The following is a 21686-nucleotide window of genomic DNA, read 5'->3' as shown; positions in this document are numbered from 1 at the left end:
GAAGATCATGGTTGCATTTACACTCCATCTCTGTGACTCTACATCTGTACCGTTAGATCGTTGAAGTCCCCTCTGAATCTGTCCCGCCTCGGCACCAATTTAAGAGGCTAGCCCTGGACCACCTCTTCCTCTCCTTCCTTTTCCGCAGGGTCTTTCTGCCCCCCTGAGTTCCCCCTCTCCGGGACTCGCCCGAGGCTGAATCCTCTGACGCCTCTGCCCCCCTCCTTCTCGCTTTAGGGCCGGGCTCCTCCCCAGGGCTCTCCTCACTTCCGCGCGCCTCTACCTTTGAACTTGGCGCGCGTACGTTGCTCCTGACCTTCCTCTTGACCGCTACACTGCTCTCGGTGCTGCTCTCCACCCCTTCCGGCTGAGCGCCCTGCTCCGATCTCCTTCCCCTGTCTCTCTCCTGCTCTGCTCCCTCTGACACACTTGTAACTCCACCCCCTTCACTCCGTTGCGGCTGAGAAGCCGGCTCCTGCCTCCGACCCCCACTGGGGCTTCTCCCTTCTCTCCCCTGCTCCTCACTGTTTCCCCCTTGTCCCCCTTTCGGTCTGGCCAGGGGAGCCCCCTTTTGGGAATCCTCTGACTCACTGGTCAGACTCATGGAGAACCTTTGGGCATCGTCATCCTCCTCCTCATCTCTCTGGGATTCTTCCCCCTCGCTCTCTGTCTCCTCCCCCATCTGCTCTTCTCTCCCTGAAACCCTGACATGTGGCTTGAAAGCAAAACATGAACTTCCCATGTCATGGCTGCATAGAAGAAATACATGCAAGAAACTTGCAGATGACATGCTCTGAGTTTGCGTTCTGCCGTGGGAGTAATGTTAAGTCAATGTAAAACAGAGCCGTGCAAATAGGACCTATGGAGACACTTCAGCACTCAGTTAAGAACTATTTATTTGTCATTGTACCTAATTTTCCTTGTAATGTTCCTTACCAGCAACACAATGTATTACTCGTTCACTGACACTCAGAATGAAGGAGCTGGAGCTCTGCAACCTAAAGAAGCTTATCCCTATTCTGATGGAGAGCTAGCTCCCCTACAGAGGTCAGTATGTGATGCTAAACTGTTTAAAAAAGAAAGGTCCAAAAGCCCATGTGTTAATACAGCCCCTTGAGCACATGTGAAAAAGCTTTTTGGAGGTAGAGTGAGATATTCCATTAGCCTGGCCAGAAGCATGGGAGTCCAAATGTTATACACTCCCACAAGAGGTACTGATGGCCACTAACTTGGATAGCTTTAAAAGAGTGTTAGATAAATTCAAGGAGGATACATCTCTCTAGCCACAATGACTACGCTATGCTTCCATGGTCAAAGGCACTAATGGTTAGCTACTCAGGGCCGTCTTTAGCATATGTGCTGCTGGGGTGCAAAGATCCACCCAGCACCCCCAAATTTAGTTTTCAAGGTAAAGGGGCCCCTGACCATTAGGTCCAATCGTGACCGACTTTGGGGTTGCGGTGCTCATCTCACTTTATTGGCTGAGGGAGCCGGCGTACAGCTTCCGGGTCATGTGGCCAGCATGACTAAGCCGCTTCTGGCGAACCAGAGCAGTGCACGGAAACGCCGTTTACCTTCCCACTGGAATGGTACCTATTTATCTACTTGCACTTTGACATGCTTTCGAACTGCTAGGTTGGCAGGAGCAGGGACCGAGCAACGGGAGCTCACCCCGTTGCGGGGATGATTCGAACTGCCGACCTTCTGATTGGCAAGTCCTAGGCTCTGTGGTTTAACCCACAGCGCCACCTGCGTCCCAAATTTAGTTTAGCCACCCCCTTATTAACTTTTATTGAACTTTTTGGGGAGGGGGAAGGCAAAGTTGTTGACCTTTTTTAAGGGGGGCAAACTCAAACTTGTTGGGAATATTTGACACTACGGAGTAACAAAGCGACGGGGGGGGGCATGGACTTTCACTCCATTGCTTCTCACTGCTGCCAATCGAGAGGGACCGGTACACATTTGGCACCCCTGGTTAAAGATGGCCCTGTAGCTACTGCAAGTGCAGGATGCTAGATGAGATGGGCTGTTGGCCTGATCCTGCTGGCTCTATTTATATTATCCTGATGAGTTTCAGGTCAGGAGAACTGCTTGGGGCGAGAAATGCCTTGGGCTAAGCCCTTTTTCGTTTTGCCTGATTGCCCGCCCCTGCTTGCCCCAGTAGACATCTCCACAACAGCTAGTAAAAAGTGTTTGCTTTTATCTTCTTTTTACAGCCTTCCTCCAACCTGCGCATCAGCCCCGAAAAGTGACTCTGAGTTGGAGATCCGAAATCCTGAAATGCCACTTTGCTCTGAATCACACATGCAGTGGTCATGGGGAAGGTTGCCTGAGGTAAGTGTGGTTCGAAAGGGAACTCTGGTGCATGCTACTTTGTGTATTTCATATGCTACTTTTAGCATTAGCTATATTGTTTCTAACTAAATTGCCCTTGCCAAACTGGGAAAGTGTAATTCCTACTCTAGAAACAATATTTAGATACTTTGAGTGCCTTTTGGGCCCCTCTGCTTTGTGAATACAGTATTTACTTTGATGTGTAATCTGTAGTGGAAGAGAGGTATTCTTCAAATTACTTTTATTACAAAGTGATCTAAGCAAAAGGGTACCATTTGCAATGAATGCACATGTGATTGTGTGGTTTTTTTTTGCAAACCACATGATTATTCCTCGGGAGTCTCTTATTTCTGATTGTTAATAGAGGTGAATAAATTTCTCATTTTCCTTCCACTGTGGCTCTTCAGATATTCTAATATCCTTGGGTCCTCCTTTGTTTGAGTTCTAGTAAGAGTTATCTGTTTTGAAATGTCATAAATTGATTATGCACACTGTTTTTTTTTATTGTTATTATGAACAAAAAATCCCAATCATTTGTACACCCACACCTGGGGGGGGGGCACACTTGTGGAAGCCATAGAAATCAAAGATTTCTATCTAGCCTCAGTCACATATCTAGCCTCTGAAAACAATCCTAAATTTCCTCTTTTTGTGCTGTTTTGTGATCCAAACTCAAGACATTTCTCCTCCTTTAAGGTGAGCAAATCTGACAGAGTAGAAGCAGCAAAGTCTGCCACAAGTGCTTCCATGACAGCTGCAACCATTCCTGTAGGTGAGACGACTCACTTCGCTGCCATTACACCAGACTCAGAAAGTGACTTCAACATGGAAGACTCTGATGAAGCATCATGTTCTCCAGCTGCTCCTGTAGTTAGGCCGACACCTGTCTTTCCTTCTGGAAATGGCCTCCCAGTGAGCGAAGAGACCCATTCTTCCATTCAACCCATTGGCAGTGCTCTACAAACTACTCCCGGCCTTTCAAGTGATACAGCAACTGCTGCAGAGAATGAAGGAATAGCATCAGTTGAGGAGATTATTGAACCAGTTTTGGATGTGGAAGCGCCATCCTTAAGGAAAGCTAGTTTGACAAACCCGGAACCCTGCAGCAGCCCAGAGTTGAAACAGGAGAAGAGAAGGGGTAAGACAAGTTTGAAGACATGTAAAATGTGTGCAAAATGGGAGCTACGACAAAATGTTGCAGCTTATCCCCCCCCCCCCAAAAAAGAGTGTTTCTGTTTATGGCTCCAGCTAGCCTGAAACAAAAGATTCATAGTTCTACCTGCAGTTCACAGACAGGACTTTTTGTTGTTGTTCCTACTCCTAAAACTGCCCCCCGCTGTGCTATATCACTGAATACAGCTTGGGACTAACTCCGCCACCATATAGCTTTCTTTGTGTGTAATGTTCTGAAGGGGAACTTTTGCTTTTTTAAAGAAAAACAACGGTGTGCATTTCTCCTCCCACCCTTAACCTTAATGCTCACCTCCAGTATATTGTAAGCTGCTAGTGAGCTATCCACAGAAACAATGAATAAACTGGACAGCGGCTTGTTCACATGTTTTGTGGATTAAAAAAAAAGTATTTCTTTCAATTTACAATTTTTTGCATATCTAGGGAGTCCCTGAAGTATGTACAAACCACTTGACTTATTTCTGGATCACCCATTTTGGTTCCTAAATGATAGGCTCTGACTACTGAAGTCTGCTGTTAGAGGGAACGATTGCAGAAATGGCTGTTGAGCAAAATCTCCTTATTGAAATGATAATTCTTGTTGGATCAGGTTCCATGAGGAGGAGCTCTCATCTGGGACCCACAGATATTTACTTGGAGGATCTCTCAAATCTGGATGCAGAGCAAATAGCACTTTATTTCCCTAAAAGGTATGAAGCATGATTAGTTCAATAATTCTTGCGTAGTATATGCAAGGATGTGTGAAGAAGCCTGTTTTCAAGATGCTTGACAGCTATTGCATCATCAAGCTGTAATGCCTGAGTTGGTATATCCATTTCTATATGTTCTTCACCATGGTTCCTAATGAAATTAACGTACCTTAAAACTATTCTCTTGGAAAATTGAAAGAAGACTCCACCAAACATGACCAGCACTAAATATGTATATTCTGCTGCATCTGTCTTGGACATTTTATTGGATAGTGTCCAGACCAAGTAGAAAGCATCCTCTCCTAAGCAATTTTGGAAACGCTTTAAAAGGTATCTTAACCTTCTTAAATAAAAAAAAGTTTGGAAAATAATTTTTATTCATTTGCATGAGAGTCAGCTCTAATATAAGTCACAGAGAGCCACATGGTGTAAGTTGACCATTATTGCCTGCCATTGCAGAAAGCTGTGGTGCTGGAGCTGTCCCATGCTGCCTTATCTCTGTGCCTCCCTCTGAGGAAAGGCCCTTTTCTTAGAACAAGCTCAGGAAGCCATGAGGCAAAAGCAGCTTACGTGGGGGGGGGTCTAAACTATGGTGGAGGGGAGGCCCGCCTAACTCAGATAGCACAGTGTCTTGTGCCAACTCATGGATGTAATTTTTTTAAAAAAAACATTAATGATCCTAGCTCAGGGGTCAGCAAACTAAGGTCCATGCGCCAGATCAGGCCCAATTGCCCTCTGGATCTGGCACGCGGACAGTCCTGGAATTTCTGCTTAGATTGGTGTGATCGTTCGGGCTGTGCCATTTTTTTTTTTTTGAAATTTCTTTTCAGGTGCCATTTCTTCCCCACCCTTACACACACACACCCCACAGCAGCACCTCCTTCCCTCCTCCTGGCTTCTCCCCACCCTGCATAGGAAGGAAACTGGGCTTTGATTGATGCCAGCAGCCAGCCAATCCAAAGACTCGCCGCCTGCGCGCTGAGGCACAGCCCAGACTCATCACCCTCTTGCTGGCCTTTCCGTCCATGGCTGCACTGTGGGCATCATTACGGGTGCATCATGGGGCTTTGGCTGGAGCCTGGCACTCGGGAATGCTGGCTTGGAAAGGAGAGGCACTGCCACCACTGCCGGCTCCCAACTGCAGGCAGAGCGGCAGAGGAGGTAGGAAAGCAGGGGGAGAGGATGGGCTGGGGGAGAGAGATAAAAGTTTGCTGACCCCTGCCCTAGCTTGTTTGGACAAACCATAGTTAAAAACCAACTGTAGTTTGCCCTGCTTTGGACATCATGACAAACTGTAGCAAATGCTTCCAGTCTCCTCATGGCTGTGCTGCAAGAGGGAAGAGGAAGGGAGAAGGCAGAACCCCAGTGGCCATGCACATAATGCTAAACCATGATTTAGCATTATGAGCAAACCAGCTCTTTACCGACAAGTTTATATTCTGATCATTTAATATTAGCCAAATTATTCTTTAAGGGAAACGTGGCATTTGCATTAATTTTTTTCAAGAGTAATATTTATATATATAGTAATTGGATGTTTATCCACCCTGTGATTATGTGATTACATACCATATAAGCAGCCTCCGCATGATGTTGGAATGTATCACGTGTGCAGAAGCCTGTGTGATACCTGGGCTGAAATGGGAGCACCCACAGATGCAGCACCACCCATGTCAGTCAAAGTGGCTCTCTTGAGTTGGTGGCTTGACAGCTCTTGAGAAAGCTGTGCGCTTGAGTGTAACTGCAACATTCTGAAATAAGAATGAACCTTAATATTACTGACCTGATAATTAAAACCAGGGAGAACTTCCTAAAATACCAGGGTCCTGCTGCCTTCTCCTTTCTCACTTCTGTTCAATTATTGAAAGAAATGTAGTAACTGAGTGGCCTGCATGGTATCAATGCTTTGTTCTTCTGTTGTCAGTGATGCTGAGCTGAGTGGCCAAGTACAATCTGACCCTGGCAGCTTCTCTTCTGAGCACCTGCATGGTGGTGGTGCTACTACTGTTGACAACAGCGCAGATAATCTCTCGGAGCCTTCAGAAAGCAGCCAGGTGCCTCACATGCTGCTGTCTGTCTGTGGAGGTCTTGGGGATGATGGGGAATTATCTCATGGTACGTCTGAAGGAGAGGGAATAATTCTAGTGTGTGGTGCCTCACAAGGCCTTCAGGCACATCTTTGTGCTCACTAAGGCCTCCCGCCCCTCAAAACAGATTGATTTGGACTTTTTGTTCATTGGTTGACTGGGGGGCGGGGAACAGGCGTGTTTGATGCTGCCCTGTTTTTGGTTTTTGGTTTGGAGGGGGGAGCACTGTCTGCCCCACACTGCTGCTCTTGTTCCTAGGAGAGGGTGGTGACTACAAGATCCGGGGTGGCACACTCTGTTTCTGCATTGTACATCCCCACCCACCCACCCACCCACCTTCCTTGCAGCTGGTTATGCAGAACCCAGCTGAGGCTAAAGAAAAGAAAACCCGCTTCAAGCTGCTGGAAAAGTGAAATTGAATGGCAGGCCAGCTGGTGGCATAGTGGATTTGCCCTATGACTCCTTGCCAGGCTGTGTCTTAAAATGGAAATATGCTTGTGTGGAACGAGAGCCCTAATAAAGCGGAATTTGGGGGAACATATCTACACCACAGACCTTGTTAGGTCTAAGTGTCTGTCCCCCTCCCCAGGGAACTGTTCTTCCATCACGAGAACAAGCATCCTTGTCCCCCTCACCCAAACTTTATTTTGCGGGAAACCATGGCAGTATAAAAAGTTTGTGTGTGTTGATAAGTTTTTAAGGGTACTAAGCATGATGACGTGTCTGTATGGGAGTCCTGGGCAGCAGTGGCCGGTGTGATGGGGAAGAGCCCCCCTCCTGACACTGTCACCAGTGCTCAATTGGCTTCACGGGTGTGCCTGTGTATCTCCATCCTCTGTGCTGTCCCAGCACTGTCTCAGTAAATTGCCGTGATGCTGGAGTTGGAAGGGTGGCTCCACCCTACCTGTGGCAAGGGGGAGGGGCTCCTTGTTTGTCATGATCCTCTAGTCTAGTTAGCAGTCACCTCTAGCTTTGCAAGTTGCTGGAGGGTTGCTGGCCAACTGGCATATATTTCTCTCTCCCTTCCATTTCTAGCTGAGAAGTTCATGAAGCACATAGTTTCCTACCAAGAGTTTTTGGAGAACCCAGCAATACTCGAGGACCCAAATTTGGTGATCCAGATCCACAAAAAGTTAGTAGAAAGAGCACTTTCTGCTCTGCCTCTCCCCGCCCCCAATAACTGTTTTACGGGTGCAAACATGCATGCACACATTAACCAGCTTCCATTATGTGAGCCTAGATAAATTATTGGCTATTCTTAGAAATCTACCTCCCACAGCCCACATCCATCAAAGATGAAGGTGGGACTTTCATTCCTCTCTTATTCTGCTGTGTCTGCTATGTTCTGTCTGCACTGAAAATATTCCCTGTGCAATCTAAACTTTGCTGACATGTATGAAGTCCCACAGCCCTTCATTATAAGCTCGCTGTCACTGACAACAGTAAAAATAAGGTGCGCTGGGCTTGGCTTGTAGTGCTTGTAGTGCATTTGCGGATGGCTGCAATTATGGGGTAGAATTCATGTTGCACTGTCCAGAGGAAAACCTTACCAATAAGCCATTTTTAGAGTCTTGGGTAGTGTACGCCAAATTTCAGCTTTCTATCTGTTGTGGAAGTATAACAGTTTGGGTTCCCCATAAGGTGTCAGTGAGCCCAGGTGTGTGTGTAGGAGTGTTCTGAATGCATGTCTCTTCATGCTGCATCCTCACTGGTACATCCATAACTCAATGCTTTGCTACCACATGAATGGGGGTATAGGCAGAGTGAAATTTCTTCCCCTCTCTTTGCTTGCAGATATTATAACTGGGCAGTTGCAGCCCCTATGCTCCTCTCCCTACAAGCTTTCCAAAAGGAACTTCCCAAGGTAAGTAGTCTAAACAAAGTTGGAGAACTGAAATGCCTTACTTAAGCTCATAGGTCTCAAAACTCAAAGAATGCTTTGGCACAGATGTTTAATATCTGAAGACAGCCAGCTCTGGAAAGGAGCAAGTGTATAGCATGGGGTTATTCCTGGATCCATCATTGTCACAGGCCACAGTGGCTATGAGTACCAATTTCTGACTTTGGTTGGTTTACCAGCCTTTTAAAAGCCTTTATTTTCACTTCACCTTGATAGCTGGAGTCTTGACACAGCAGAAGTTTTCTTACCTCCTGCATTCCAGATCACTGACAAGCTGGTACCTGTATTCTAGAGCAAGAATTTCTAAGCTGACTTTGACATGTCCTGTCTCTATATGCATGGGAATTCTCTTTGGATAAAATTGCATCTTCTCACCCCACAAAACTTTAGTAAACCTTTGTAACACATCATAGTTCTCTGCACTTCTGGTCTGGAAGACAAGCTGGTGCTAGTTCTGTGCCAGCACTTGTTGATCAGCTGTTCATTCTGGGGGCTCTCTGCCTGCTTGGTCATACTATTTCTCCTGGGATAGTAATTGTTGCTCTGTGTGGGGAATAGGGGTCTTCTTTCAGCTCCCTTAGCAAACTGAAGCTCCCATGATTCTTTGTGGACAATTGCGACTATTTCGAAGTGGAATAATACTGCTTTAAATGTGCAATGCGGATGGGGCACAAGCATTTAATACTGGCAGCTCTGGAATCTAGGGCATATCCTCATCTGTATTGCTCATCAATTGCTGTTTTTAATTAAGGTAGTAAAAACATCCTGTCATGGTATGTGGATGATCTCATTTGGGGTTGAACCTAGTTCACCACTTGTTCTCTCTTCATGTCATCAGAGTACTGTCGACAGGCTTATGAAGGAAAAGATGCCCAAGAAGGGTGGCAGGTGGTGGTTTTCCTGGCGGCGAAGAGAACTTTCACATGAGGAGGTACTTTGTGCACCATGATTCTATGAAGTTACGCTGCAAGAAGGAAATGTTGCTCTGTGGCATTGCAACATTTTGGACTGAACTTCTGTAGACAACTGATCTGGAGCTGAACTTCAACTTGGGATTAGCTAACATGAATGTGAAAGTGGCCTCTTGATATTTTCCCTCTTGATATTTTCCCTCTTGATAAAATTCTAACATTTACTCAAGCACAGGAAAAAGGTGTGATACAGTCTCTTCAGTGCTGCAGAGGTAGATTTGGAGGAGGCCACATTCACACCTTACATTTAAAGTGCTGATATGCCCTTTAATCAGGTTTGGCTCCCCCCCCCCCCCGACTAAATAATTCTGGGAATTTGCTGTCTCCACTGGCCATTATTTCCTCAGGCTCCTGCTTCTCAGGTCAACGTCCTTTAGTCACCCTTTCTCTTCACCAGCTTCACTAGCATTCCTTCCTCCCCACCCCCACAAAATAGCACACAGCCCCTCCTGACTCCAGCCCTGTGAGACATCAGTGGATAAATAAAATGTCTGTGTCGTTACAACGTCAAAATACCAGATACAAAGGCCTAGCTTCTCCACAACATGACAGCTTAGCTGCTAGAATTGCAAACATCCTCCGGCAGAGGAGGGCTGACTCTGAATCCAATATGATTCTGTCTACCAGAAATAGATAGGCAATCTCTCTGTTGTCACCTTTTCACTTTCACCTTTTTGCATTATTAAAAAGTGCTAAGGGCCCAATTTCAGACTTGTTCCTTCCATGTGTGTTGGAGATGCTATGCTCCTATACCCAAGCTCACATTGCCACACTTGGCTGGGTGATCCTCCTCCCACCGATTCCTCAGCGTTAAAATTAGGATTATTGCCTATGAAAATGTGTCACGTTGTGAACACTATAGGGGACCTGTGCTCCTTGAAATTCCTCTTTAAGGCTATTGAGAATCCAGCAATAGCTTGAGGTCCACAAGTTCCTTCACCCCTGAGGAAAGAATATTTTCTTTGGTATATTTGTCTGTGCTTGGAGATGCCATTGCACCTGCTTCTTTGTGGTGTGCCTAAGACCTTGGTTTTCTGCTTGAACTGTTGCTTAAAGAAGATTAGTGATTTTCAATCCCTTGTGCCCACAGCATGAATCCAGTGCACAGAAATCTAGGAGAGCAAATTCCTCACTGTGGAGGTAAGATGTCAGCATGCCCTGAAGTGAAGCAATGTTCAGGATACCAAAGGACAAAGTTACTGGTTTTGTTTTTTGCTTTTTTAAAAGTTATAATGAGGAAACCATATTTATTTTTAAATCTTGCAAAACCCTCAATCCCTGTCTCAATTCGGCCATATACGCCTGTATTGTCTGCATCTCCTGACAACAATTTTCCAGGGTTTCAGACAGAGAGCCTTTCCCAGCCTTACCTGTAAATTCTGGGAATTGAAACTGGGATCTTTTGTAAGCATCGTTGAGCTACAAACATTCCTTCCCTTCCCTTTCATTGTTTAACAGGGAAACTTGCCTGCCAATGGTTCTATGAAATGCTTCTGCTCTTTGTTTCTCCTTCCTTCAGGAAGATTGCTGTGTTTTCTAGACCCAAGTTTATTCTGGATATTGTATTATAGCCTCTGGAGAACAATGCTTAAGAATGGCCTGCTGGATCAGGCCAATAGCCCATCAGTATCCTGTTCTCACAGTGGAAAACTCACAAAGCAAGACCCAAACACAACAGCACTCTCCTCTCCTGTGGCTTCTAGCAATTGGTATTTGGAATCATCACTGCCTCTGACCATGGAGGCAGAGTATAGCCATCATGGTCATTGATCGCATCATCCTCCATGAATTTTGTCACACTTTTTTACGTAGCATCTACTACTTAACATCTAGGCAAGTCTATGCTTGCTGGTAACTGCTTAGGGCAGGAATGAGAACCTTTTCCCCTCCAGATGTTGCTAGAGTTTACTATCCATGGGAGTTGATTATCCATGACCATTTGCAGTGCTGGCTGGGACCGGTGGGAACTGGGAACCCAGCACCTTCTAGAAGGCCACAAGTGGCTTAGGTGATGACCTTGACTCATTTCAGATTCCCCAGAATTATGTAGGGCGACACCTCTGTTTCCCCTCAAATAGTGAATAGCCATTTCCCCGCTCTTTGGGATTTGGCTGCTATTCTTGATCTTTGCCCCATTTTCACTCTTGAATTCTCATTCTGCTTCTTTGTACTGCAGAAGAGATGATGGTTCATCCAGCGATGACGAGTCTATATCCTCAGGCCGAGGGGAGAGACCCGTACCAGATGCTCTCACGCAGAAGTTTCTTCCAACCTACAAGAAATCCCTAAGGCTCTCTTCAGATCAAATTGTACGTAGTTTTAAGGGGTTCTTTCCCCCACTTGCTGCCTTTTGTATGTATTAATGTGACTTCTTTGCTTTGGGAGATGGGCCTCCAAACAGGCTTGCCTCACTGGAATTTCTGGATGGTCCTTTGCAATTAAAGCTCAAACCCCTTAACTATGAGTTACATCCCAATGGCTTTTGGATTTTAAGGGCCTAACTACACATCACATTAATGGTGTAAGATCAGCAGCTGTAGTTTTTTTTTTTAATTAAATACTAGGCTGAGGTTATGAGTGATTGTCATTGGAACTGCAGCATGTGAGGACAATAAATTTAAAGCCTTCTCTGCTCCCCACCATCTTGGTAAGGACATGGCAATCTTGGCAGGACATGGCAATCGCCTTTAGAAAAAAGCTCCCATTATCACTGCAAGCTGGAGGAGGAGGAGGAGAGTACAGAGGGTGAAGAAAGAGCTATGAGTAGAGGAGGATACTTTCCCCCAGCCTTTGGACCCCCTAGGAAATTCAGCAAACCTGCTGTATCTGGAACCTGGTGTGGAGAGTGCAGTTGAATGAGACACAGCAGTGGGCAGGCTGAGGACATACCATTCACTTTGGGACAGCCCGTGAAAAGCAAGTCTAGACTGAGAGACTAGGGTGATGTCTGCTGTTACTAGGAACACTTCTTATTATGAGACTTTGGGGGGGGGGTCTGAAAGTTTGTTTGAACCTGGAGTAAGAACTGGAGCTGAGAGGGAGGGTGTATCAGAAGGAAAATGAACTAATACTGATTATATATATATAAATATATATAATGTAATTATATAATGTAAATATATAATGTAATTATATATATATATATATATATATATATATATATATATATATATATATATATATATGCTTTCGTAGATTTTCACGGGTACAGGAATGCAGGTTTTGGTGTCCTCGGGTGTCTTCCCGTGTAAAAGTTGGGGTGTCTAGGCGACGTTTCGACGAGGTCTCACTCGTCATCTTCAGGCTGGTGCTTTCGGCTTCTTGTTACTGGAACAGAGCAGGATCTCAGTGTTTGAGTTCCTATAAATACTGTTGAGGGGGTGTGGTGTATAGCCTCCAATGTTCTGGGCAGAGAGGAAGTTCCCAGGCTAGTGTGCCTTTTCTTCTTTTGTTCCTTAATTACTTGAGGGATATCCTGAGTGATTTCTTGAGTGATATCCTGAGTACCACTTAGGTGGGTCATTAGGTGTGGATTAGTTGCTAAAGTCTTTGTGTCTTGACCTCTTGAACTTTGTGAAGAGTTTTTTCTGAGAAGATGGCTGTACTGCACTTAGTTGTGCTCTGGCTTGGCTTCGTGTATAGGGGCGAGCTGTGGTTTTGTGGCTTGTGTCAGCCAGATCTGTGTAGGGATTGCAGGGGGGTGCAGCATCCGGAGGTGCCTCCATGGTTTGGCTACTGGATGGTGTCTGTAATTTATCTGTGGAGAGGGTCTGGGTTTGGGTCTGGTGTGGTTGATTGGTGATGGCGTTCTGTGTGCCTCTGGATCTGGTGTCAGTTTTTGTGGGGAGGGCTAATTTCCAGATGTCTGTGACGACACATCCCGCTTGCCAGACATCTGGAAATTAGCCCTCCCCACAAAAACTGACACCAGATCCAGAGGCACACAGAACGCCATCACCAATCAACCACACCAGACCCAAACCCAGACCCTCTCCACAGATAAATTACAGACACCATCCAGTAGCCAAACCATGGAGGCACCTCCGGATGCTGCACCCCCCTGCAATCCCTACACAGATCTGGCTGACACAAGCCACAAAACCACAGCTCGCCCCTATACACGAAGCCAAGCCAGAGCACAACTAAGTGCAGTACAGCCATCTTCTCAGAAAAACTCTTCACAAAGTTCAAGAGGTCAAGACACAAAGACTTTAGCAACTAATCCACACCTAATGACCCACCTAAGTGGTACTCAGGATATCACTCAAGAAATCACTCAGGATATCCCTCAAGTAATTAAGGAACAAAAGAAGAAAAGGCACACTAGCCTGGGAACTTCCTCTCTGCCCAGAACATTGGAGGCTATACACCACACCCCCTCAACAGTATTTATAGGAACTCAAACACTGAGATCCTGCTCTGTTCCAGTAACAAGAAGCCGAAAGCACCAGCCTGAAGATGACGAGTGAGACCTCGTCGAAACGTCGCCTAGACACCCCAACTTTTACACGGGAAGACACCCGAGGACACCAAAACCTGCATTCCTGTACCCGTGAAAATCTACGAAAGCATATATATATATATATATATATATATATATATATATATATAACATTTTTATATAATAATATAATTTATTATTTATACCCTGCCCATCTGGCTGGGTTTCCCCAGCCACTCTGGGCGGCTTCCTACAAAAGATTAAAAATACATTAAAACATCAGTCATTCAAAACGTCCCTAAACAGGGCTGCTTTCAGACGTCTTCTAAAAGTCAGTTAGTTGTTTATTTCTTTGACATCTGATGGGAGGGCATTCCACAGGGCAGGCACCACTACCGAGAAGGCCCTCTGCCTGGTTCCCTATAACCTCATGTATTTTTTGTAATATTTTTGCTTATGTTGTCTGTGGTTGCTTCAGTTTTCTATACATCATTTAGAGATATAGCAGTATAAGAATGGTGTAGATCACCCTTCATCATTGCCACCAATTGTATCCCTTTTCCCCTGACTGATTTTTTAAATAAAATAATAATAATAATCCACTATGTGATGGCTAGTCTACACTAACAGCAATGGACAGATGCTGAACATGGTGTGAGGTTTTGTGTGTGTATTTTTTTTAAAAAAATTCTCTCTTTACTGTAGAAAAGTCTGAACCTGAGAGACGGTGTCAATGAGGTAGTGTTCAGCGTGACCACTCAGTACCAGGGCACATGTCGTTGTGAAGCCAACATCTATCTATGGAACTGGGATGACAAGGTGGTGATCTCTGACATTGATGGAACTATCACCAGGTAAGTCCCTTTGGCATCACTCCCATTAGCACTGAACATGGTGCCACCATGCCAGCAGGATTGGAGGCAAAATGGGGCCACTGAGAAACAAAAGTAAAGTGTCAACATGCACTGGGAAACAAAAACACAATACTGAAATGGGCAGTGAAAGCTCCCACCCAAAATAACCTAATGAGGACTGTGTAGGCTCACATGTTTCCAGCAGCCATGGAATGTTAAGTATCAGTTGGAAAAGAAAAATGGAAAACTGGTGGAAGGTGGGTGGTTAGATTGGATTGCTTGGGCCTTTTATAGCTAATGCTGTCCTGGAGGATGGCATAGCTAAGTGCCGGACTGAAACTCTAAACAGAAGGTCTTCCCTTAGGAAATGAGGAAGCTCTGTAACAATTTGCTGCGAATCCCACATAACAACATATAACGGTCACCAGATTTTCACTATAAGGTAGACCCTGAACCATGAGCAAGGAGTTCATAATTGGTTTAAATGCATATGTGTTTCTCATTATTCCTCTTCCCATTAGGTCTGATGCTCTAGGGCATATCTTGCCACACCTTGGGAAAGACTGGACCCACCAAGGCATTGCAAAGCTCTTCCACAAAATCCACTTGTAAGTTGTAGCTACTTTGTAGTCCATCTTTGGTGGTAAACTTGTCCCTTAGGTGAGAACAGGGTCTTCGCCAAATTAATGTGTACAAGTATGTAAAATCACTGGAGAGTAGGATATACTTTTTTATTCAGATATGTTGCGCAACTGCTCAGCATATCAAATTCTGAAAGTCAGGGGGAAATGTTATTTTCTTCTTTTCCTCCTGGTCAGTTTGTTAAAGGTTTTATACTTCTTGATACCCATAACAACTCATCTCCTAGGAAGTGATTTCTTTTAAAACCAGTCTCCTTTAAACAATGTCTGTATTCTTCTAATACTATTTTCCTATGTCCCTACCATTGTTTTGTTTTTTAAAAATATGTATGTTATTTTGTTTATATCCCTCCTTTCTTCCAATATGACAAGGGCAATGAAGCAGCAGCAGAATGGGAGAGGGGTGACAATGACATTTTAATGGCAAATGTTATTGACACTAGAGGGGTCTTTGAGAAATATTTCAGCGCTCCAAACTACAGCCTTACTTTACACTAAGAGTAAGGAACGGGTCTGAGTAATTAAAGTCAAACCATTGAAACTGGAGGTGGAGACTAAGATCACTTTCATTCATACCATACCTCCCAAAGAACCTTGTGAACTGTAGTTTGTAAAGGGTGCTAAGAGCTGCTAGGAGAACCTTAGCAAACTACAACTCCCAGAGTTCTTTGGGAGAAGCCATGACTGTTAAAGTGGTATAAAAGTGTTTTTATATGGTGTGAATATGACCCCAAGGGTCTGGGCATTATGCAGATATTTTCCTTGTATTAATTATACCTTCGTTCCAGGAATGGATACAAGTTTCTCTACTGTTCAGCCAGATCCATTGGCATGGCACATATCACCAAAGGATACCTGACATGCGTCAATGACCAGGGCTGTGTGCTCCCAAAAGGTCCCATACTGTTGGCGCCCAGCAGTCTCATCTCAGCCTTCCATAGGTAAGTTCCCTTTTCCACCCCTCACCATGTGTTGATGCAACACAGCTGGTTTGCTTTATGCTGCAGGACTTTGGTGTTTCACCATTTTCTGCTTGCTTTGTCTTCTCCAATGTAGAGAAGGACAGGCAGCTAATTAAGCACATAGGGATATATTTGGGAAACATTTTATGCATTGGAATGTTTTCTGTTGTTTTTTTTATGCATGGAATATGAGGCTCAACCCAACAAAGATACACACACACACACTGCAACTGAAAACCAAGTTAAAGAGAAAAGAAAGTGTTAACAATACAGAATCCTTTATTGCAATAAAACAATTATCCATACATACCAAGACTCAGATAATAGATCCTTAATAAGCCACAAAGGTCCCCTTGACATTTAATATCATGTGCATGAAATATGAGAGACAACATCTTGCAAGGGAAAGGATTTCCAAAAGTATCCAAACTGTAAATGTGCAATTTGTTTTGTTGTTGTTTAGTCGTGTCCAACTCTTCGTGACCCCATGGACCAGAGCATGCCAGGCACTCCAGTCTTGCAATTGGTTTTGTAAGGTGCTAAAATGTATGGCCTTCATTTAACTAATGTTTTACCCATACTTACAAGTATCTTGAACTGAGGAACTTTTACTCGTTCCCCAAATAACTGTTGGCAGCCACTGATTTATTGGAAGAAAATGCGGAGCAATTGTGTATGTAGGCTAAAACCTAGTCAGTCTGACCTCCCGTCCCCCTTTGGTTTTGTTTCTTAGATTCTCTTATGGAATGGGTACACCAGCTACCGCCAGCCTGACACCTTCCAGCTGTTACAAGCTAGAGTGCTAACTTGGGCTTATGAGACCTGCAGTCCGAAACATCTAGAGGGTACCAGGCTGGAGAAAGCTGGTGTCGGTTCTTCTTCTTTTCTCTTATATTCTTACCTTATTTGGCCAGGGGATGGGCGGGAACAGCACCCTGCTGTGGTACTAATGAAATGTCTCTCTGCCATTGTTACAGGGAAGTGATTGAGAAGAAGCCAGAGGTGTTCAAAATTGCTTGTTTGACTGACATCCGGAACCTCTTTGGCTGCAACAAGCAGCCTTTCCACGCTGCTTTTGGGAACAGACCAAATGTGAGTGGGGTCACCTAGTGTGTGAAAGTGGCGGGGGGGGGGGGTCTTCCTTGTGGGGAATTCCTGCCTTGCCCGTGACCTTGGTCTTTCTCTATTTCCTCCTGAGCAGGATGTCCATGCCTACAAAGAAGTGGCGTTACCAGAAACTCGTATATTCACTGTGAACCCCAAGGGGGAATTGACACTGGAGCACATAAAAATCCACAAGTCAACGTAAGCCTTCAAATTTATCCAGAGCATTTCCTGCATTGAATTTGAAGTTCTTTGCAAGACTGTAGACATGGTGCTTTTAATGTTGTTGTTACATTTATATCCTGCCTTTCCTCAAGTGAATTGAAGGTGGCATACATAGTTTTCCACATTAATATCCTTGAAACAACTCTGTGAAATAGGTTAAACTAAGAAAGGATGACTGCCCTTTCATTGTCCAAAGAGCTTCATGATTGAGTGAAAATTTGAGCCTTGGTTTCCCAGGTCCCAGTCTGACATGCTACTCACTATACCACACCAGTATGCATTTAAAAAACCAGGAAAAGCAAACTCTGCAGCCAGAACAGCAGTTTCTCCTCCTGCCCCAGGAACATTTAAATGCCACATGGCACAGTGTGATGTTTGGGTTTTATTTCCTTGATCAACAGCAGTCATTGATGGGGGAGGGTGACAATGGAAGCTTGCAATGTCATTGCGTCACCTGGTGAGCACTACTAAAAGTAATAGGTGGATGAAAGAACTTGCCACTGAAAATGGCACCCCCAGTCTGGATGTAATGTCTGCTCCCATCCTTTTGCTTGTCCTGATCCCCAACTGGTAGTGTGACAACTTGTTTCTACCTGCCCTGTATGTGGATAAAACTGTGTGTGTTGCCTTACTGAAATTCAAGGGAGATGTGTGCTTCCAGGGCAGTGGGTGAGAGTGCAAGGAAGGAGGCTTGCTGTCTTTAATCCTTTATATTCTATTTTTTTCTAGATATGACCGACTGAGTGAGGTGGTAGAGCTCCTGTTTCCACCTATTGGCAAGGATGTGAGCATTTCATTGGCTTCCCCAGAATTCAGCCAGTTCTCTTACTGGAGACCTCCATTGGCCACTGTTGACTTTGAAGATTTTGCCTTGTGATGCAGAGCCAACAACATTCCAAAGCATCTTTCACTGTTGGTCCTCTAATATGACAGACAGGCAGCAGACACCTCTTGTAGCATCTTTTCTACAATGTGCAATACTTGAGCATTCAGATAGCAGGGAGAGGGGGGGACACCCAGGACTCCATTTCCCATTGTGTGTGTGTGGGGGGATACATTTCCCAACCCAGGCTTTGACAAACGTGTTTATGCCGCATGACAGAATGCATTTTACCTGCAACCTTGAAACCTAGGTGCATTTAAGAGTTGGTGATAGTGGGTTTGACTGAATATTAATAATGGCTGCTAGTCTCCCCCCTCCCGTTTCTGCCTGATGACTTGCATAGTTGATGGCTGCAGAAACCACAAGCTTTGGATGGAAGAACAGGAGAAGAATACTCGCCTAATGGACATTTAGGAGCTCCGGCCTGTTGGGATAATGAATTCCTCTGGCTTTGTCATATAGCTCTTCTCTGGATTGTGGTCAGTATTCAGTAATGGCATCAATATGTGCCTGGACATTAAGTGCCTTAATGATCTTTGATGGGGTGGTCTATCTGTCTGAGTCTCGCTGTGTGTCCCTCCCTCCCCCAAAGAGCTGAAGGTGCTAATTTTGCTATTGTACACAACTTCTACTGCCATCTCGGTTCTCAGGTATGGATTTTAGCATTTCAAAAAATTAGCAATCCAGTTGGATCAGCAATGAAAGATGAACAGAAACAAAGACAACTCAGCTACTATGAGCCCCATGTTTTAGCTGGTTATAATAATACCTGAAGTACTGGGTGTGATTGTTCTCATACCCCAAGGTGTGTGTAGCTTATGGGGTTCTGTGTTTTGTTGTTGTTTTTGCTGCTGGGTGTGTTTTGCATGGGAAGGCACCAAAGATGTATGATGATGCGTTCCTCCACTCCCACCCCAAAATAATGTGCATTTTAAAGTACTTGGATTAGCAGTTGGGAGGGGAAAGGTGGAAGGAAACACATAAGGACAGATGATGAAGAAGTGGAGAAGTAGTCACGTTTCTCTGGGGCACTTTGGAGGAGTTCTGCGGACTCCCCTCCCTCCTGAACATTGCTGTGAAGATAGTCTCTAACCTTAGGCACCAATTCTTGTTCTACCTCACCTTTATGTACCTCCTATTGTGAAACTAGATGGTAGTTCAGTGCACAAAGAGGTGGATTAGACTATAGCTACTATAAGTTGGAGCCAAAGGACTCTACTGTGCAGATGCAGCAATAAAGTTTTTTTGCATATCTGAAACATCTTGTGCATCTCTCATGGTGTCCATCAAATCTGTGTTTCCACCCAACTAGGAGGGAGGGACTCCAATTTTGGGCACATCCAGTGAGAAACATCGGATGGGAAAGGCCTCTGCCCAAGACACACTACACAGAGCCACTGCCTATCTGAATCAATGTTACTCTGCTGGATGAACCAATATTCTGACTTTATTATAAAATATTTTCCTGGGTCCATATTTAAAACTATTCAGTTTGCCACCACCAGTGGCTTTCCATTTGCTGCTGTCCCAAGCAACAGATTTCCATTTCTTAGTTGCAACTTCATTCTCCTTTGAAATAGTTTCTATCACCGTAACAGGAGCCACCCAGAGTGTTGGGAGCTGTCCAGAGTGGCTGAGACAACCCAGTCACATGGGCAACATATAAATTATTTATTTATTTATTAACAGGGAAGTGGGGGACCTCTGGCCCTCAAGATGTGGGACAATTGGTGTCGCCCTCCCATAATCAATACACATACACCATTTTGAATGGCAAAGCTCATCAACTTGGGGGCACCTGCCCCCCTCAAATATTTTATTGGGTAGGTGAAGGGATCTTGGGTCCTAGAGGTTCTCAGTGTGCCAATAGGAGCCAACTCCCATCATCCCTGGTAATTGGCCATTGTAGCTAGGGCTGCTGGGAGTTGGAGTTTATCAATGTCTGGGAGAGCTATGGCTTCCTCATTCATAGGGCCAACATATCTTAAAGCTAGATTATGTGCAGCATGGATTATTTGGTTTGAAATTTCCTCTGGGAGAAAGAGCAAAGGGTGTGTGTGTCCATATTGGTGGTAGGTGTAGCAGCCCATCAATGGCCTCCCTATTTAATTCATTGCCAGTGTCATGTGAAAAGAATGTGCTAGGTTTCCACCTCTCTTCACCTTAAAACTCCAGATGCTTTCATAATAAGCAGCTGCTACCCACCCAGCTTAAAGACATAGCCCTGTCCTTGATCACAAAATCCTAGCATATTTGGAGGAAATCTGATGGGTTGACTTGCTTTATCTCCAGCCTATGAATGGAACTCTACATTATATATAGTTCCATGTCGTTTCTTTTTTCACATGTTTGAAGCCTCTGAGGCTACAATTTGAAGCAGAAGACTGATTCTTTCACCATATTTCTATTGAAAATATTTCTGCCTCCCATTCCCCCAAGTTGCATTTACCTCTGCTTTAGGAAAAAAGCAGCAAGACATCTTTCCTTGCTGAGATCTGTACAATCTAATATTTCAGGGTTGTTTTTTAATGGACAAACACTTTGGCCCTTTAATTAGCTACAGGCAGGCACAGAACAGGCACAACAAGCATGAGGAAAGTGCTCTTATCTGCAAAATTATTTTCCCCTTTCATTTCATAATTTATTTCATGGAATTTACATACCTTGTGGTTGTAGAAAGGGACCTCAAAGCCCTTTTGCATGCCTCCCACGTTCCAAGCAGATATGAGTGGTAGTTTGTGTTCAGCACATGCTCTTTCCCCCAATATGTGGTTGGGGTTTTTTGGTTTTGGTTTTTGCTGCTGTACATAGAGCTGTTGTAGTAGAGAGAAGACAAAATGCAACTGAGAGAAGGAGTGACTTGCCAAAGGCTAACTGGTTGTGAGATTTGTAGTGGGGTCTTTCTGCTTAACTCACAAGTCAAATCTCTTAAGGGGGGGGATGAGAAACCTATCGTGGTCCTCTCCAGATGTTGGTGAATTACAAATCCCATCATCTCTAACCATTCACTATAATGCTGTTTTCCCCAATTGTCATACCCCTGGTTGATCTGCCCACACAAACACCCTGCCAAAGCTTCCATTAGCCATGCAATTAATCTCTCCCTCTGCATGGCTAATACTTTTGGCCATGGACATTTAACTTTGCATTCAAGCTCAGTATTGTTTTGCTAACAAAGCACTTTCCCATCCATGCTACAGACCTGATCCAAATGGGTTTTTCTCCCTTCTCTAATCTCCCTGCTGCTTTTAGCCCAACAACAACAACAAAAACCCCAGGGTTGTTTTTTTATATAATCTCCTTCTTCATCTGTAACTTGGCCTTTAGCCCCTCTGCAATCCTTGCTCTGATAAAGGCTGAGACTATTTGAACTATGCTTCTCTTAGGCCAATATGGAGGTCAGT

General features: G+C 44.6%; 1 protein-coding gene and 1 long non-coding RNA gene across 5 annotated transcripts in view; one reads left to right on the top strand and one right to left on the bottom strand.

Annotated features, from left to right (window-relative positions):
• LPIN3 (lipin 3) overlaps positions 1-19541 on the top strand; it is a 43342-nt gene extending 23801 nt beyond the window's left edge. For 3 of the 4 annotated variants that reach the window (XM_081916752.1, XM_081916754.1, XM_081916753.1), the window contains exons 5-20: positions 940-1047; positions 2217-2334; positions 3031-3472; positions 4115-4214; positions 6139-6329; positions 7337-7433; positions 8096-8165; positions 9040-9132; positions 10263-10312; positions 11349-11481; positions 14319-14467; positions 14989-15075; positions 15897-16049; positions 17048-17162; positions 17272-17375; positions 18129-19541. In XM_081916752.1, coding sequence (XP_081772878.1) covers positions 940-1047; positions 2217-2334; positions 3031-3472; positions 4115-4214; positions 6139-6329; positions 7337-7433; positions 8096-8165; positions 9040-9132; positions 10263-10312; positions 11349-11481; positions 14319-14467; positions 14989-15075; positions 15897-16049; positions 17048-17162; positions 17272-17375; positions 18129-18276 — 2158 coding nt within the window. In that variant the 3' untranslated portion in view covers positions 18277-19541. The remainder of the gene's footprint in view (positions 1-939; positions 1048-2216; positions 2335-3030; positions 3473-4114; positions 4215-6138; positions 6330-7336; positions 7434-8095; positions 8166-9039; positions 9133-10262; positions 10313-11348; positions 11482-14318; positions 14468-14988; positions 15076-15896; positions 16050-17047; positions 17163-17271; positions 17376-18128) is intronic. The other variant, XM_081916755.1, reaches the window with a different exon arrangement.
• Positions 1-21686, bottom strand: part of LOC309373215 — a 408815-nt gene that overhangs the window by 82937 nt on the left and 304192 nt on the right. The gene's annotated exons all lie outside the window — the stretch shown is intronic.

Source organism: Podarcis melisellensis, assembly GCF_964234715.1.
Source record: "Podarcis melisellensis genome assembly, chromosome: 6".
Taxonomy (NCBI): domain Eukaryota; kingdom Metazoa; phylum Chordata; class Lepidosauria; order Squamata; family Lacertidae; genus Podarcis; species Podarcis melisellensis.
This window is presented reverse-complemented; position numbering and strand designations above follow the sequence as displayed.